General features: G+C 37.7%; 1 protein-coding gene and 1 non-coding gene across 3 annotated transcripts in view; both read left to right on the top strand.

Moving 5' to 3' along the window:
* The window catches only part of zgc:174862, a 31,564-nt gene extending 19,131 nt beyond the window's left edge, over window positions 1-12,433 (top strand). The window contains 2 exon segments of the mRNA NM_001122622.1: window positions 8,608-8,674; window positions 11,394-12,433. Of these exon segments, the coding sequence (NP_001116094.1) occupies window positions 8,608-8,674; window positions 11,394-12,211 (885 nt within the window). The 3' untranslated portion in view covers window positions 12,212-12,433.
* On the top strand, window positions 4,274-6,040 carry LOC141380571 (uncharacterized). 2 transcript variants are annotated; one of them, XR_015523988.1, is made up of 5 exons: window positions 4,274-4,383; window positions 5,191-5,207; window positions 5,319-5,395; window positions 5,557-5,606; window positions 5,911-6,040. It is a non-coding gene; the product is annotated as an uncharacterized LOC141380571 (transcript). The 2 variants fall into 2 exon arrangements; XR_015523989.1 differs by having other exon boundaries at window positions 5,191-5,239.
* Window positions 12,434-17,827: the final 5,394 nt, after the last annotated feature.

Genomic DNA, 17,827 nt, shown 5'->3' with positions numbered 1-17,827 from the left:
TGCTCTGAAACCAGATTGAAAATTGTCTAAACACCCCCTGAAGTTTAAGAACTTGTTAACCTGGTTAAAAACAACTTTATCAGTGATTTTGCCAATGAAAGGGAGATTTGAGATTGGCCTGTAATTGCTCAATAGGGTGTTATCCGGGTTGCTCTTCTTTAAGAGGGGTTTAACAACTGCAGTTTTAAGTGAGTTTGGAAAAATCCCTGAGAGAAGTGAAGCATTTACCACTTTTAGAAGATCCATTTCTAAACAGGTAAACACCGTTTTAAAGAATGATGTGGGGAGCGTGTCAAGACTGCAGGTTGATGTTTTCATAATTTGCACAATCTCTTCCAAGATTTTACCATTAATTGCCATGAAATCAGACATAATGTCTGATTTCTTAAGTTGTGGTTGAGCTGGTTTGATTTTGACACAACTTGACTGATTGGATGAGCTGATTGCTTTTCTGATATTATTAATCTTATCAGTGAAGAAATGAGCAAACTCATTACATTTGCTTTCAGAGAGGAGCTCACTTGGAATCCGACTGGGTAGGTTTGTGAGTCTCTCTACTGTTGCAAATAGTGTACAAGCATTATTTACATTGTTGCTTATAAGGTTTGAAAATAAAGTCTGCCTAGGAGTTTTATGGATATTATAATGGACTACTAGTTTCGTCTTTCTCCACATACGCTCAGCTTTACTGCATTGTCTTTTCATCATTTGGACTGCTCTTGAGTTTCACCAAGGGACTCTCTCTTTGCCAGTTCTCTTCCTGAATTTAACAGGAGCAAAGTCATCTATGACAATCTTAATTTTAGAGTTAAACAAATTAAAGAGAGAATTAACATCTTAATGTTAATTAGTGACTGTACAGTGCTGCTCTCCCGACAAAAATGCTTGCAGCACACACACAGCTTTGCTGTATGATCGGCCCTGACAGGATCGCAGGGAAAAACATGCAACAAACCCCGTGGATCATGGAAACAAACACATACGAGCCTTCATAAACGGCTACTGCGTGCCGTGGGTCCGTGTCTCACAGCTTGAGCTTGGCACTGGTCTGCGTCTGCCTTGCCTTCGCAAAGCACGTGCTGTCATGCTCTCATGACTAATAAAGCAGCCGGCTCTTCTCATAGCATAATAAAACTCCGCTATGAATAATAATGAGAAACCGACGCGTCATCATCACACTTGCAGTACTGCGCTACGTAGCCGATTTTGATCCCGCCCCATTTTGATTTTAAACTCGGAAGCTGAAATTAGCTGACAAAATTTCAAAATTATCCAGTTTTCCCCACAATTAAAGCTGACAGGTGCTAACATTGTCTTAACTGATGCTCAACACACACAAATCTGTTAATATATTTAAAAAAAAGTTCTCCAGGGCAGGGGCGTTGCAAGGGGAGGGCTTTGGGGGCTTAAGCCCCTGATGTATTGTCAAAAGCCTGATCTTTTGGAATATGTTGCACTTAAATAAAAATAGGTTGTATAACAATTATTTTGTTATCAAAGTTCTGACAATTAACACGTGTATATCACGCGTATTCTACTTAAAGCAGCGTTTGTGTCGGGTATTTAAAAAGTAATCTATTCAGCAGTACCTGTTTCTACCGGCAGGTGGGAGTGGCTCTGTTGTCACATGGTTTAAAAATATTCCGCCACTGCACATCATTCATTATTTTGAGCAGCTGAAGCTGATGAGCTAATAATACAACTGTTTCGCAAAACTGAATAGTTCAAGTTACAGATGAAGCTTAATATTTGTTTTTAGAGCAGAAAATGTGTAGTTTTGGTGAAATAACATAACTGTAATCATCACATTAATGTTAATACATGCGAATTAGTCAGAAAAATGTAAATTGTACTTGCTTCCTAGATATATATATATATATTAGGGCTGCACGATATTGGAAAAAATTGACATTGCGATATTTTTTTCCTCTGCGATATATATTGCGATTTATATATATATATATATATATATATATATATATATATATTTACTTAAAACTAGGGCTGTGACGGTCACCATGACAACCGCGTCACCGCGGTGGTCATTGCCACCTCGGTTGTCCATTGCCACCGGCCGTAGTACGTGACGTCACGCACTTTAAAACACAAATTACTGTTATGTTGCCAAGTATTACATATCTGTTAGAATATAACATTAGGCGCGATTCAGCAAGTTCAAGTTCAACCATGAATCTTGTTAGAAAACGAACTCTTACATCTGGGAACATTTTGGATTCGTGCCGAACTAGAAAGGTGAACGAATCAATTTGGATTAAGCTTTTTGTATGGGGGTTTTAAGTAAAGTGTGTTTTAATATTCACTGCTGAGTGCTGAGAGTCCAAACACTGAGGAGCAAATCCATCGATACGCAGATCCACGGGTCCCGAACCATGCAAGCTAGTGGAGATTGCCCAGCTCAGCCAGGCATGGCAGAGGCATTTGCAAAAATGGCCAGATACAAAAGAGAAAGTGATAAATGGAAGACATTGACGAGAAATTGAGCATAGGCTATTTGGTAACTACTTAAGAACGCGCCGCTCCGCAGAGTAGAGAAACCTGCGTTGCGAGAAATGCGGGCGGCGGAACAGAAGGAGAAGCCCTCTATCGCATGGTTGTGAAAAAGTAGCCTGTCTGTGCATTTTTCGCTACAAGCACACCGTCTGACAGTGTATTGCTGGAAACATTATAACCCCATTCTTCACTTAAACCGGACAAAGTCAACATGTTAGTTTTTCTGGCAAATAATTTAAAATATGACTACAAAAGGTGGAGAGAAACTACGCTGTTTTTTTAAACATCTGACTTATATTGTTACTAGGTTAATATTTTCTTTTTACGTATAATTATTAATATTTATATTATTATTACACTGATTAGGAAAGTGCCATTTAGAATTTTTGTTAAGTTCTTAAAAATGTAACGTTTAATTGTTATTATTATACAGTTTCAAGCAGTTAAAGTAATGTAATATTTAACTACAATATTTATAAACAGTTTTGTGTTGTTTTATTAGCGAAAGTTCAAAAATAAACGTACGTTTATACGGATGTTTTATTTATTAATATTAAATTCGATTATTCCTTAATTTTTACATAAAAGGTAAATTAACTTAAGTAGGCTACATTATCTGTTGATGTACGAGATCGAGGAACATGTTTGCCAGTAAATAATGTTCGCACCACTTAAAAAACAAAACAAATGAATAACTTGCGAAAAGGATGCAACAAAAAATGCAAACGCTCAATCATTCTTCACAATCGGATTCGTACGTGCAATAAGCCGAGGCTATATTGCGCCGACAAGAACAAGCCCTTAAACTAAGTCTAGAGAGAGAATTAATACTAGTTAATATTAATGATTATAAACACGAACTGCGTTGTATGATAAACGCATCACAATGATGTCGTGATCTTTGCTGAAGAACTGATATGTTATCGCCGTCTCCCCAGCCAGGTTTTCATCTGCTTTTTTCCCCTTCTTCTGGATACAAACAATAAAGTATCAGCGCCAGACCAGTGGTTTAAATTATATTTTACTCTCCTGATTTCTTTTCTTTTCATTAAAAAATAAATAAATGTTTAAAGTTTTGTATTGCATAGCCTATATATTTTTAAAGATTATCATTCAGCCTACCTGCAGCGCATGAGGTTGTGTGCTGGGCAAATACCCTTTACTCATGCTACCCATTTCAGTTATGACACTGTAAACTTGACTTGGCAGGCTGATCATCTTTAAACTCAAAAGGTGTTTTTAACTTGAGACTGCATGCTTCTGCATAATGTGATGTTTCTTATTACAACTGTTAGCGGTGTCAAAATTAAAGCAAACATTAAAAATGGTTTTGTTTTATCAATTGTATAGTTTAGTTTTAATAATAGCTAATGTATATAATAAATTATAATATCGATTATTGTGTAGACTACAATGTTCAACAAAACAATTTTATTAGGTTACTCTAATAGACCTAATCCCTAACTGAAAAACGAATGTGAAAATGACAGGCAGTTGCGTCTTTGCTAAAATTAATTTAACGACAAATTTCTTTTGCTTTTTTCCCCTTTATAGATCAAAAGAGCAGTATTTAAATAATTATTTCACTAAAACATGAATTGAATGCCCACCCACCAAACACACAACGTTGCCTCAACGTAGCGACCTTCCTACAACGTTGTACCAACCTTGCAAAAAGGTTGAGGATTCTACGTTGTTGCTAAACGTTGTCACAACGATGTCATAAGGTTGCCATTTAAACATCACGAGGGCCGCATACTTTAGGTTGTGCTTAGGTGGCGTGGACAACCACTGTACAACATTTACTGGTCACAGCTGAATCAGTTTAAATTTCAACAAGCCGTCGTCTCATTCATCAACGACCGAGGAGACGTGAGTATTGCTTTATTTCTTCTTGCTAAATAAGATACGTAAATCGTGAATATTCAGACAAACCTACGATTTCGACAACAATCTGTTCCAACATTACACACACACAAAAGCCGTAATGAAGTTGTTACGAGCGAGTAACATTTCAGCATTCCGTTCACGGACGGCGACAACATTAAAATCATTATGTTAAATCTCTCGATAAAACATTTCCTGATTATTTACCTACGCCTAGTCTTTAGTCAAATAGGAAATAATGTTTTTGAAGTTCAGTTTTTTCCATATCCATAGTGATCAGTCAGTATGACACTTCATCACACGAGCCGACCCACTTTTTACAAAACACACAAAATAACTTTTAAATACAAAACACCTCTGTGCAGTTTGCGTCCCGGTAAAGGGACAGTTCACTCAAAAATGATATGTACTCACAAATTATTTGCCCTGTAAATAATAAGTGATTCCAAACCTCTAGGTTTCTTTATTCTATTGAACACTAAAGACTGTAAGCATTTGCTTTCATAGTAAAAAAACACTAATTAAATAGTTACAGTTTTCCAGCTTTATTTAATACATCTTTATTGTTTAGCAGAAAAAAAAGCCAAATAAGTTTAGAACAAATAAAGGATGAGGCTAAATGGCAGAATTGTCAGTTTTGGGTGAGCTATCTCTATAAGTTAAAGTATATAAGTTGATGTTCATATGCCTAATTAATATAGATATCAATAAAAAGGTCTGCTAGTCTAAATTTCTATTTTGATTGATCTTTTAATGTTTTATTTAAAACCCACTCTTTTCTTTGCTCAACAGGCTATTTTCACATGGAGGTAATCTTCTATTGATAATTTCTGGATTTTAAGTATGTGTAAGTTGCATAAAACTCTATTGCTTAACCACTCACTGTTGTTTTCAAATTACTCGTGTAACTTGTCTTTCAGAATGGTTTCAGCTGTTGAATTCACCTCAGATCAGTGTTGCTGTAATTCCCGATCTATGGAAAGAATAATTGAATGAGGTAGATGTATACTACTCTATTTACTATCATAATAAATGTAGTTATGTTACTTAAAACAGCATGTTCATAATGTGGAAAATAGATCATGCTTATGAAAAATTACTTTATTATTTTGTACAGCTGTTATTGAAATGACACTAAGTTTAACATTCCATTTATAGCGAGCAACGCCACAACTACAGGACCTCTTCTTTCTCTTCTCATAATTTAAGTAAGTATTGGGAGACTAACTCTGTTAACTCAAACCTGTTTTCCCTGTATCTCTAAATTTATTTAATTGTATGTGATTTTGGTATATGATATACTATTAAAGCATTAAAATAAAGTAGGCTACATAATTACTCACTGGAGATTTTCTATGTAATGAAATTACAATAAATGTCTGAAACTTCAATAACTTGCTAGTCATAGTCGTTTCCATCTGTCCTCTCTTGTTCACTGCCTATTTTGACTTGTGTCTGCTGTGGATCTCTGAAGCTGGATTATCTGTTGAATTTGTTTTTTTCCTCTGACAGCTTTCTCCATACCAACAACTATGCCTGGTCTTCAGCTGCGCTCCCCGGTCTGCTGTATTCTCCAGTCCAGCTTCACTGCCCAGTGTCTGAATTTTAATTTATATATTTATATATATATATATATATATATATATATATATATATATATATATATATATATATATATATATTTACATTTTAATGATTTCTTGTTTACTTTTCTTGTTTGTTTACCCTTTAGTTTAATTATATATATATATATATATATATATATATATATATATATATATATATATATATATATATATATATATATATATATATATATATATATATAATCTAAACTTTATACTGTTTGTTTATAATTAGAGGTGTACTGTATGTATTAAATGTTGTGAAATATATATAATAAAAAGTTTGATTATATTCATTTGTGTGTTATTTACACTTTAAAGTTTACACATGCAGTTGTTAAATTAAATAGGAAAAATAAATGAACAATATTTCATATTAAGCAATACTGGAAAAGAATTGCTGCTTATCCTGTATTCTAGGCAGTATTGATAAACTGCCACAAAAAATATTAATACAAGTAGTAAGAACGCCGCCTCGCGGTTGCTGAATGTCGCACGACAACGTTGCTACAGCCTTCTCACGTCTTACATTTCTACGTTGTGACAATGTAGCGAGCACGTAAGCGGCAACGTTGCCTTTGAAAAAAATACAACGTTGTGCAGACATCGCTACAACGTAAATGTGTTTGTTGGGCAGTTCTTTCCCGTGTGAGTTTAGTGCGCCTCCGCCGCGTCTGCGTTTTTAAGGTTACAGGTGCACCCTGACCTGACACGGGGACCAGATCTCTGTATTGCTTTAATTTCTCAATTTTCATAACTGCATTGCATTTTCATATGGTAAAATATCAAAATTTATGTTCTGAAAGTAGTAGGAATGACGGGAGTGTTAGTAAATAACAGAAAGAACTTTCACTTTTGAGTGAACTTCTGTCACGTGTTATTTTAGTATGATAAAATAAACAAAAATAGTAATGCAGAAAAGTATTTTTCGCTCTGCCAAGCCTTCTCTGTTGCTGTATAGAGAAGCAGCCTGCTCAGTCTCCTAGGAAATAATATTACCCCGGCCCCACCCCGCCCACCGACTCCTGAACGTCTCACTCACTCACTCACTCACTCACTCACGCGGGCATGCAGTGCGGTCTCATGAGGAAACGCAGCTTTTTGATATAATGTTTTTCTTGTTCCCAAATACAAATAATTTATCAAGTATTGTTTGAAATAAGTATTCGTAAAAACACGCTATTCCTGCTTTTCCGAATACCGTATTCCGGTTCGGCTCCACCCATAATATATATATAATTTTTTTTTTTTTTTTTTTTGCATCGCACCCTCCTGCGATGTGACTATCGCGGATGCGCACATCGCGATTTCGATGCTGAAACGATGTATCGTGCAGCCCTAAGGGTAAGTATTACCACCGAAAAAAGTAGTTAACATAATTTTTTGTAGACTTGTTTGTGACGGCTTTCAAAAACCTTTACAATTGGATATTTTATCATTTTTGAAATGCATATTAAAGGGATAGGTTATCAAAACATCATTATCATTTACTCATCCTTTGCTTGTTTCAAACCTTTATGAGTTTCTTTTTTCTGTTAAGCTTAAACGCAGATATTTTGAGGAAAGCTATAAACCTGTAACTTTTGACTTCCATAGTAGGAAAAACAAACACTATGGAAGTCAATGGTTACAGACTTCCAGCATTCTTCAAAATATCTGCTTTTGAGCTTAACAGAAAAAAGAAACTCATAAAGGTTTAAAGTCACATAAGGGTCAATAAATTGTGCTCATGTTTTTAACTTTGGTTGAACAATTCCTTGTAGTATGGTAATAATAATAATAATAATATGTATTACTGTTAATCCCAATGATTTTATTGATATTTTACTGGCCTGTCATGTGTGACTACACATACGCTACGAATAGGGTACACTACAGGGCTACATTATATGCTGCTCAAAGCAAAATACTGAACGCATTTAACTTAATTATATAATTAAAATGTGGACGTGTTTAAACTTTCTCAACAAAAATGCATTTTAGTGTTTTTTTTTTTTTTTTTTTTTTTTTTATAAAAGAAATGTAAAATAGGCCGGGGAAAAAAATCAAGCAACAAGTGAAAAATAAATAAAACATGATTGTTAAATGTGTCCTTAAATGCATTGTTGCAATATGACATATGCTTATGGCAACACAATCACACATCAATTCGGAACTTTTTGATTTAGTGGCTAATTCGTATAAAATTGTATAATCTCATTCAAGCTATTTAGTACGATTTGCTCATCAACCAATGACGGTTGGGTTTAGGGGTGGGGGTTGGGTGCCACTTTTAATTGTACATTTTCATATGACTGAACTCTTAGCCGCTAAAATGACAAAACATAAAATTGTTATGTTTTCTCATGGGATCAGGCTAGCTTATCGTGAGTAAACAAATACCAGAGTATGAGCTTTAGTGGAAATATGTAGATAAGCATGAAGATGTGGAGAGTGTCACAATAAAATGTTTCCTGTATTTACTGGTCATCTATATATTGTTTTGCCACATTTTATTTACATAGCTGCTGTTGTTTTTATATTTGTCTTCAATTTTGAGGCAAGGATATTGATTTATTTATTTTTTGCTTGTTTTGTTTTTTAGATGTTTTATACCTCAGTGCCAAATCAGCAGCAGGATGAAGAGAAGCAGAACTTGCAGCAAGAACCAGGTGAATAGCATTTTATGCAGCTATATAATTTTCTTTAATCTCATATTTATTTTTATAAAGAGGTATACACTGTCAAAGGTACCAAAATAGCAAACCGTCTCATAAAATTGTTTGGGCAGCTAGCACAACAGAATGGTACTAAAGGCTGGAACGAGACCTGCTGAAAAACTGCACTGTAATAATACAATAACAGCGTTTAGCAATAAACCATGGTCAAACAAAGCTTGTTGTTTCTTGTGACATAAAGACACATGCCAGTAGATTAAATTCAATTCAAGCTTGTATAGTGCTTTTCATCATAATTATTCTTTAAATGTGGCTTTTCAAGAGGTCCACAAATTACATTTGACAAAATCTGACTGTTTGGTAGAGTGAAAAGCATATAAACTAGCAGTTATACAATTTATAATGTCCTTTTCAAAAAGATGACATCTATATGTATACATAGATACTAAGATTTCAGAATAGATTACAAGCTGTTCGATTTTAGATGCTAAGATATGAACTATACTGTACTTTATTGATAATCAAAACAAGCTTTAAAATGCTTTGAAGCATTCATTCATTTTCGGCGTAGTCCCTTTATTAATCTGGGGTCGCCACAACAGAATGAACCGCCAACTTATCCAGCACATTTTTACACTGCGGATTCCCTTTCAGCTGCAATCCATCTCTGGGAAACATCCACACACACTCATATACACACACACACACACACACACACACACACACACACACACACACACACACACACACACACACACACTCACTCTCATTCACTATGGACCATTTAGCCTACCCAATTCACCTGTAACGCATATTTTTGGACTGTGGGGCAAACTGGAGCACCCGGAGGAAACCCACTCGAACGCAGGGAGAACATGAAAACTCCACACAGAAACGGCAACTGACCCAGCCGAGGCTCGAACCAGCGACTCAGCAGGCTTTGAAGCAATTAGTTCAGTTGTTTCTCAAAATGATTCATTGTGATGAATTGTTCGAAACACCATACAGTAGTGACACCTGCTGGTCAAAATTGTGTAAATATTTAAGCATGCGTTAGAACTGAAACAGGTTTAATTTACTAGAACTTTTGTTAAGCTGCTTTGACACAATCTACATTGTAAAAAGCGCTATGGAATTAAAGATGAATTGAAAAATATTGTGAACTTTAAATTGAAAAGATAATCTATTAATGCACTCAGCCTATCAACTATCATTAAATATTAAGAATCTGCACAGGCCTAATAAGTATTCTTTTCTTGTTTTTTTAACAACAAGAGTTTATTAACTAATATTACTCTTTTTAATTGTACAAATGCATTATTAAAGCATTACAAAAAGTGAATCAAGATCTGGTAAAAACAATGAGAACTGTTTAGCGATTCACCACTGGGATGCATTCATTACTCAGATCAAACCCCACGCGGAGAACCATTACATTTTCTAAACAGTTATGATTTAATGAAGCCTTGTTTTCTGATTTGCCACTTTGTCAACTTGATACACACTCTACAAACCACTCTACAAAAGATTTGTAAGGGTTTCAAAGCTTCATGAAGCAGTCGTTCCAAAGCAGCTATGACTTCTTTACTGAACTGAGCTTAGTGGAAACAAGGTGTAAAACCATGAGGTTTAACTATTTAAAACCATTATAATACACATCCACACTGCTTGATTTTACCATGTTACCGCAGACTTAATGTTCTTTTATTAATAGATTCTTTGTTGTTCTGTCAATATGGTGTGATGTGAGTACATATAGGAAAAAAATAACTTAAATGATTTTAGCAAATGGCTGCAATATAACAAAGAGTGAAACATTTAAGGAGGTCAGAATACTTTCTGTACCCATGCTAATTTATTCAGGTGTTATTTAACATTGTTTTATATATAGATCTTTAAGCAACTGTCATAAAACTGTTGTGAAGTAATTTTAATGTTAAGGCTCCTACACACCAGGACGTTTTTCGTTTGTGTTTATCTTCAGCGTATTACAAGACATTTTTCAGTGTTCAAACCCAAGCGCTTTTCATTGGCGTCAAGCAGAAGAGAATGCAAAATCACTGTTTTGAGGTTAGATGGCGCTGCACAACTATAAGCTTCTGACACCCGGTTATAACACAGACGAAGTGGAGGAGCGGAAGTTGACATGTTTGTTGTTAAATTCACTGGTGACTTGGAACAAGCATAGATGGTTCAAGCAGCAGCTCTAGCGATGAAGAAACGATTAGTGTTTACAGAGCAATAAGCAGCTCCACGTTCATATCGCCTCTGTCAATGTGATCGCACACTGAAGATGTCCAGTTTTGCGCTTGAGCGCCTCCAAGTGCTGTTTACAGTAACTTCAGCAGCTTCTTGCATGTGAACAAAAGTGCCGATCTGATTGGTGGAGGTTTTGACGCCGTGCGTCAAAACAAAAGAACAAGCATGAGGGGTTTTTTTTTTTAAATGACACTTTTGCGCCGGGCCTATTGCGCATTGGTGTGCACAATCGCATTGACGCCTTTTTAATTAGTCATGAGGCGTTAAACGTCGATGGAAAACGCAAACAAAAAACTTCTCCATGTGCACGGGCCTTTTGTAACAAAGTTTAATAATGTTAAACACATCGACACGAAATAAGTGGAGTAAAATTATGATATGCATCAGAACTATTTTTATTACGTCTTTATTATGTATTTATTGTTTATTATGTCTTTTCAATTTATCCTTACAGGGGGATTAATTAGCAGGTGTATAACATCTGCACTGACTCCACAGACGTCCACCTCTTCACTGAGTGCTCAGACGTCCACATCTGCATTGACTCCACAAACGTACACATCTGCACTGAGTCCTCAGGAGTCCACATCTGCACTGACTCCACAGACTTCCACCTCTGCACTGAGTGCTCAGACGTCCACATCTGTACTGAATCCACAGACTTCCACCTCTGCACTGAGTGCTCAGACGTCCACATCTGTACTGAATCCACAGATGTCCACCTCTGCACTGAGTGCTCAGACGTCCACATCTGTACTGAATCCACAGATGTCCACCTCTGCACTGAGTGCTCAGACGTCCACATCTGTACTGAATCCACAGATGTCCACCTCTGCACTGAGTGCTCAGACGTCCACATCTGTACTGAATCCACAGACTTCCACCTCTGCACTGAGTGCTCAGACGTCCACATCTGTACTGAATCCACAGATGTCCACCTCTGCACTGAGTGCTCAGACGTCCACATCTGTACTGAATCCACAGATGTCCACCTCTGCACTGAGTGCTCAGACGTCCACATCTGTACTGAATCCACAGACTTCCACCTCTGCACTGAGTGCTCAGACGTCCACATCTGTACTGAATCCACAGACTTCCACCTCTGCACTGAGTGCTCAGACGTCCACATCTGTACTGAATCCACAGACTTCCACCTCTGCACTGAGTGCTCAGACGTCCACATCTGTACTGAATCCACAGATGTCCACCTCTGCACTAAGTGCTCAGACGTCCACATCTGTACTGAATCCACAGATGTCCAGAGATGTATAAAGTACTAGAGACCCATACTTAAGTAAAAGTACAAGTGCTTTATCAAAAATTGACTTGAGTAGAAGTAGAAGTGCTCTTTAAGCACCATATTTAAGTGGAAGTACTAAAGTATTCAACATTTTGTGTACTCAAGTATTGCAAGTAGTTTATTTCAAAATTTACTACTCAAGTACTGAAAGTAAAAGTACAAGTATTGTGTAATGTAGTTATTAAAGAAAGCAGTCAAAATACAATAATTGTTTTTTTTTTTTTATATCTTTTTTGGGGTACTTGATTAAGCAGAACGAAAAGAAACATGGCTTATGATACTGTTTTTCTCTGTAAATAGTTTCTATGGTACAGGAACTCACATCGTCAGGCCCTTTTACCAGAAAATGCCTTCACTGATGAGATAATTCAGCATGTTCACTCACATACATACTCTCTCTCTCTCTCACACACACACACACATTGCCCTGCACACACCTAAATGTACACTCTCTCCCACTCTTTCCCCACTCTCACACATTCATACACTCTCACACATACAGTTCTCTATCTCTCTCACACACACATTTTTGTGAATTGTGGGGATATTACATAGGTTGCAATTGTTTTTACACCCTCTCTCTCTCTTACACACACACACACACACACACACACACACACATTGCCCTGCACACACCTAAATGTACACTCTCTCCCACTCTTTCCCCACTCTCACACATTCATACACTCTTACACACACAGTTCTCTCTCTCTCTCTCTGTCACACACATTTTTGTGAATTGTGGGGATATTACATAGGTTGCAATTGTTTTTACACCCTCTCTCTCTCTTACACACACACACAGACGCACACACACAGGTACAATCACACTGTTGTTCTCTCTTACGCACACATAATTCACTCACACACACAAAGGCACACTCACACTTTGGGAGTTTTGAAGTTTGATTGGTTAATACCACATTAAACCGGAGTCTTCTGGAAGCACTCGTGAAACTAAACTAAACAAGCAAACTAAATCCTGCTTCACAAATTCACTTGATTTTGATTTTATTAAAAAAAAAAAAAAACAGGAAAACGTGTATATTACTGTGTTAAATGAAAATCTGAAATATTTTATGGCTATGATTTAGTATGATTTTTTAAATTTATTTTTATTATGTTTTTAATGAAATTGGTCTTACAGTTCATATTTTCTGTAGTATATTTATTAATTCTGGTACTTTTACCATAAACCAACATCTCAACCATTTGGTAGAGGCTGATATTTTAGAAATAATGGGATGTGTTGAATAAAAATGCACTGATTGTGTTAAATAGCGACATTAGGAGTTAAGAAATGCAATCAAAAAAATTCTATTGCTTTTGTCTTGGTGTGACAGTTAAAGGTTTTTTGTAATACAATTTTGTCCTTTAATACAGCAGTCAGATATACGAACTGTGCCCTTAATTTGACCTGCTCAAAGAAAACACTCTTTCTGGATGTATCAAACCAAAACTCATGCACAGAAGACAGCATGAGCATTTACAGCTAATAAACTCATGTCAATATTATCCCGCCTGCTTTTTGAGCGCTGACAGGCGGGTCTTACACGGCTATGATTGGTTATTGTCCCAACAGAAAGGGCTTTAGAAATATAAGCGCTGTACATCCATGGCGGGAAGAATACGCGATTATCACGGGTAATAGACACAGTGGAGAAGGCTTGCACATGAGACACGCTCATGTCTGGATCCACAGCTTTAACAGCTAAGAAGAAGGGAAAAGTTAATACTACAGTGTGCTGTTGCATTCATTAACAAAGTTGTAGATACTGCAGTATATACAGTATAATACAGTTTACTATAGTTAGTATGGTTCAAAAACGTAATATTATTTACTATAAATACTATTACAACTTATTTCATGTGGGTTGAATCGTATCTTTAGAACGATATAACATGATTGAAAGCAGCTCCTAGATAACTCATAACTGTTTCTTATATAAAAAAAAAATAGAGAAGCACCTAGCACAGTCCTTAGCTTAGCTAACAGTATTGAACATATAGATAATTATTAAAATCACAACTTACCCTCTGATTGCTCGAGGCCTCCAACAACGTGAGCTGCCCTGTGTGCTGACAAACAGAAACGCCCCATCTCATTGGCTGGCTCTAGCCAATAAACCGGCTTTGCTGCTCTTTTACTGGTAAGTACATTTCCGCAAAATTAATGATTTTTAACAAGAATCTCTTCAGAAAAGAGTTGAAATAAACCCTAAATAATAAAATATTCATGGGAAATGATTCTTTTGCACCTCAGTCCTGTTGGCTGCTGGCATTGTTCATTGGTCAGGCATCAGCCAATCAAACAGCTTTACACCTCCCCCGCCCCGCGCTGCTCGCGCCTCTGCATCTGCGAGTGCACAGATGAGTTCTGCTACAGAGATCGCGGGAGATGTGTAGCAAAAGTCAGAGCGCGGGAGATTTGTAGTTGTACTGACGAATCTGAGAGGTTGTGAGTGCCGACCTGTGGTTGTAGAGCAAAGATGCAATCAAATTTGCCGTGCACACGTGTGTCTGTCATTAATCTGCAACTTCCAATTTAAAACACAAGTGTGTGGATTGTTGTTGTGTGTGTGCAAATCGAGGATTTCAGCTGTTCACATCAGAGCTGTAAGTGTACATTTCAACCTACACATACAAATATTATTATCACAAGTGCTCACATTTACATTTGCAAGCTCTCAAGTTACGCAACTGATTTACCTTCATAGCTGTGCCGCCTCGTCCTCGCGCTTCCGTCCTTCGCCATAGTATTGCGACATCGCGCATAGGAGATAAATGACATCATCACGTAATAACCGGTTATGGTCTATTACTAAACTGATAACAATCATTTTGACACCCCTAGTAACGAGTAACGATGCAGCACATAAAAAATCTATTGGAGCAAAAGTATTAAACTCATGGAAAATATGTACTTAAATAAAAGTGGAAGTAGGAGAAAAAAAATACTCCAGTAAAGTACAGATACTGCCTTTTAGTACTTAAGTACAGTAGTGAAGTAGTTCTACTTCGTTACTATACATCTCTGCAGACGTCCACATATGCACTGACTCCACAAACGTCCACATCTGCACTAAGTGCTCAAGCGTCCACATCTGTACTGACTCCACAGACGTCCACATCTGCACTGACTCCACAGACGTCCACATCTGCACTGAGTCCTCAGGCGTCCACATCTGCACTGACTCCACAGACGTCCACATCTGCACTGACTCCACAAACGTCCACATCTGCACTGACTCCACAAACATCCACATCTGCACTGACTCCACATACATCCACATCTGCACTGAGTCCTCTGACATCTACATCTGTACTGACTCCACATACGTCCACATCTGTACTGACTCCACATACATCCACATCTGCACTGAGTCCTCTGACATCTACATCTGTACTGACTCCACATACGTCCACATCTGTACTGACTCCACATACATCCACATCTGCACTGAGTCCTCTGACATCTACATCTGTACTGACTCCACATACGTCCACATCTGTACTGACTCCACATACGTCCACATCTGCACTGACTCCACATACATCCACATCTGCACTGAGTCCTCTAACATCTACATCTGTACTGACTCCACATACGTCCACATCTGTACTGACTCCACAGACGTCCACATCTGCACTGACTCCACATACATCCACATCTGCACTGAGTCCTCTGACATCTACATCTGTACTGACTCCACATACGTCCACATCTGTACTGACTCCACATACATCCACATCTGCACTGAGTCCTCTGACATCTACATCTGTACTGACTCCACATACGTCCACATCTGTACTGACTCCACATACGTCCACATCTGTACTGACTCCACATACATCCACATCTGCACTGAGTCCTCTAACATCTACATCTGTACTGACTCCACATACGTCCACATCTGTACTGACTCCACAGACGTCCACATCTGCACTGACTCCACATACATCCACATCTGCACTGAGTCCTCTGACATCTACATCTGTACTGACTCCACATACGTCCACATCTGTACTGACTCCACATACGTCCACATCTGCACTGAGTCCTCTGACATCTACATCTGTACTGACTCCACATACGTCCACATCTGTACTGACTCCACATACGTCCACATCTGTACTGACTCCACAGACGTCCACATCTGCACTGACTCCACAGACGTCCACATCTGCACTGACTCCACATACGTCCACATCTGCACTGAGTCCTCTGACATCCACATCTGCACTGACTCCACATACATCCACATCTGCACTGAGTCCTCAGGCGTCCACATCTGCACTGACTCCACAGACGTCCACATCTGTACTGACTCCACATACGTCCACATCTGCACTGAGTCCTCTGACATCCACATCTGCACTGACTCCACATACATCCACATCTGCACTGAGTCCTCAGGCGTCCACATCTGCACTGACTCCACATACGTCCACATCTGCACTGAGTCCTCTGACATCCACATCTGCACTGACTCCACATACGTCCACATCTGCACTGAGTCCTCTGACATCCACATCTGCACTGACTCCACATACGTCCACATCTGCACTGAGTCTTTAGACATCCACATCTGCACTGAGTCCTCAGACGTTTACATCTGTATTGAGTCCACAAACATCCACATCTGCACCGACACCACAGACGTCCACATCAGGAAACACTAAGCTAAAGCACAGGTCAATTAGCATAGCAGAAAGCTGAAAAAATCAAATAAATAGAAGCCCAGTAATAACAATGACACACATTCTGTATTATTCGACGCAGTGGCAAAAGTTGAACTATTTTGACTGCAATTGATGTTGTAAAAATAAGCTGTATATGTGATAATTAACAGTATATGTTAATTATCACATAGTATATGTCAGTGACTGTTATAACTGACTATATGAATGTATAATGAAGGTGCAAATAAATGCACTCATTACTTTAAAGCCATATGATGCTGCTCAAATTGTATATAACTTTATTCTATTGGAAGTGTAATCTGTCTTACTGAAGTTTTAGACACATATCTCAACATTATCTATGTAACTGATGTTTTACCTGACTTCTACCTTATAATGCCAGCTTCTATTAGGAAAATAGGTTATGAGATATGATATGCCTAATGGGAGATGGTTATTAGATCCTTACATGCCCTGCTGTCCTCAAGGGGCACCCACACCAGAGCACCCATATTATCCCAGAGATCATAGAGAGGACTATAGAGGGGCTATTATTCATAAGACACAAGGGACTTATATAGAAATGGTAAGTGTATTCTTGGTTTAAATAACAATTAAAAACTATACTTAGGGTATACGTCAGCCTAGTCTGGGAAGCAGGATGCAGCTGGGGCATAGAAATTAAGACTAATGATCAAACTGTAGATATTGATGAGATATGATGTATGTGATATTAACCATAAGGGAGGAGGACAGTATGTATAAAACTGTGAAAGAGGCCGATCAGGAGGACATATGATCAAATCGCCTCTGTTGTTGCAAACTGCGCTTGTGACAATAAACGCTTCAACCCAGGCCCGGATTGGCTGATTGGGCCAGTCCGTTTTTTTTGGCCCTGAGGGCCG

This window comes from Danio rerio, chromosome 23, assembly GCF_052040795.2.
Source record: "Danio rerio strain M-AB ecotype USA chromosome 23, GRCz13ab, whole genome shotgun sequence".
Taxonomy (NCBI): domain Eukaryota; kingdom Metazoa; phylum Chordata; class Actinopteri; order Cypriniformes; family Danionidae; genus Danio; species Danio rerio.
The sequence above is the reverse complement of the archived record's forward strand: the minus strand, read 5'-3'. Positions and strand labels throughout refer to the sequence as shown.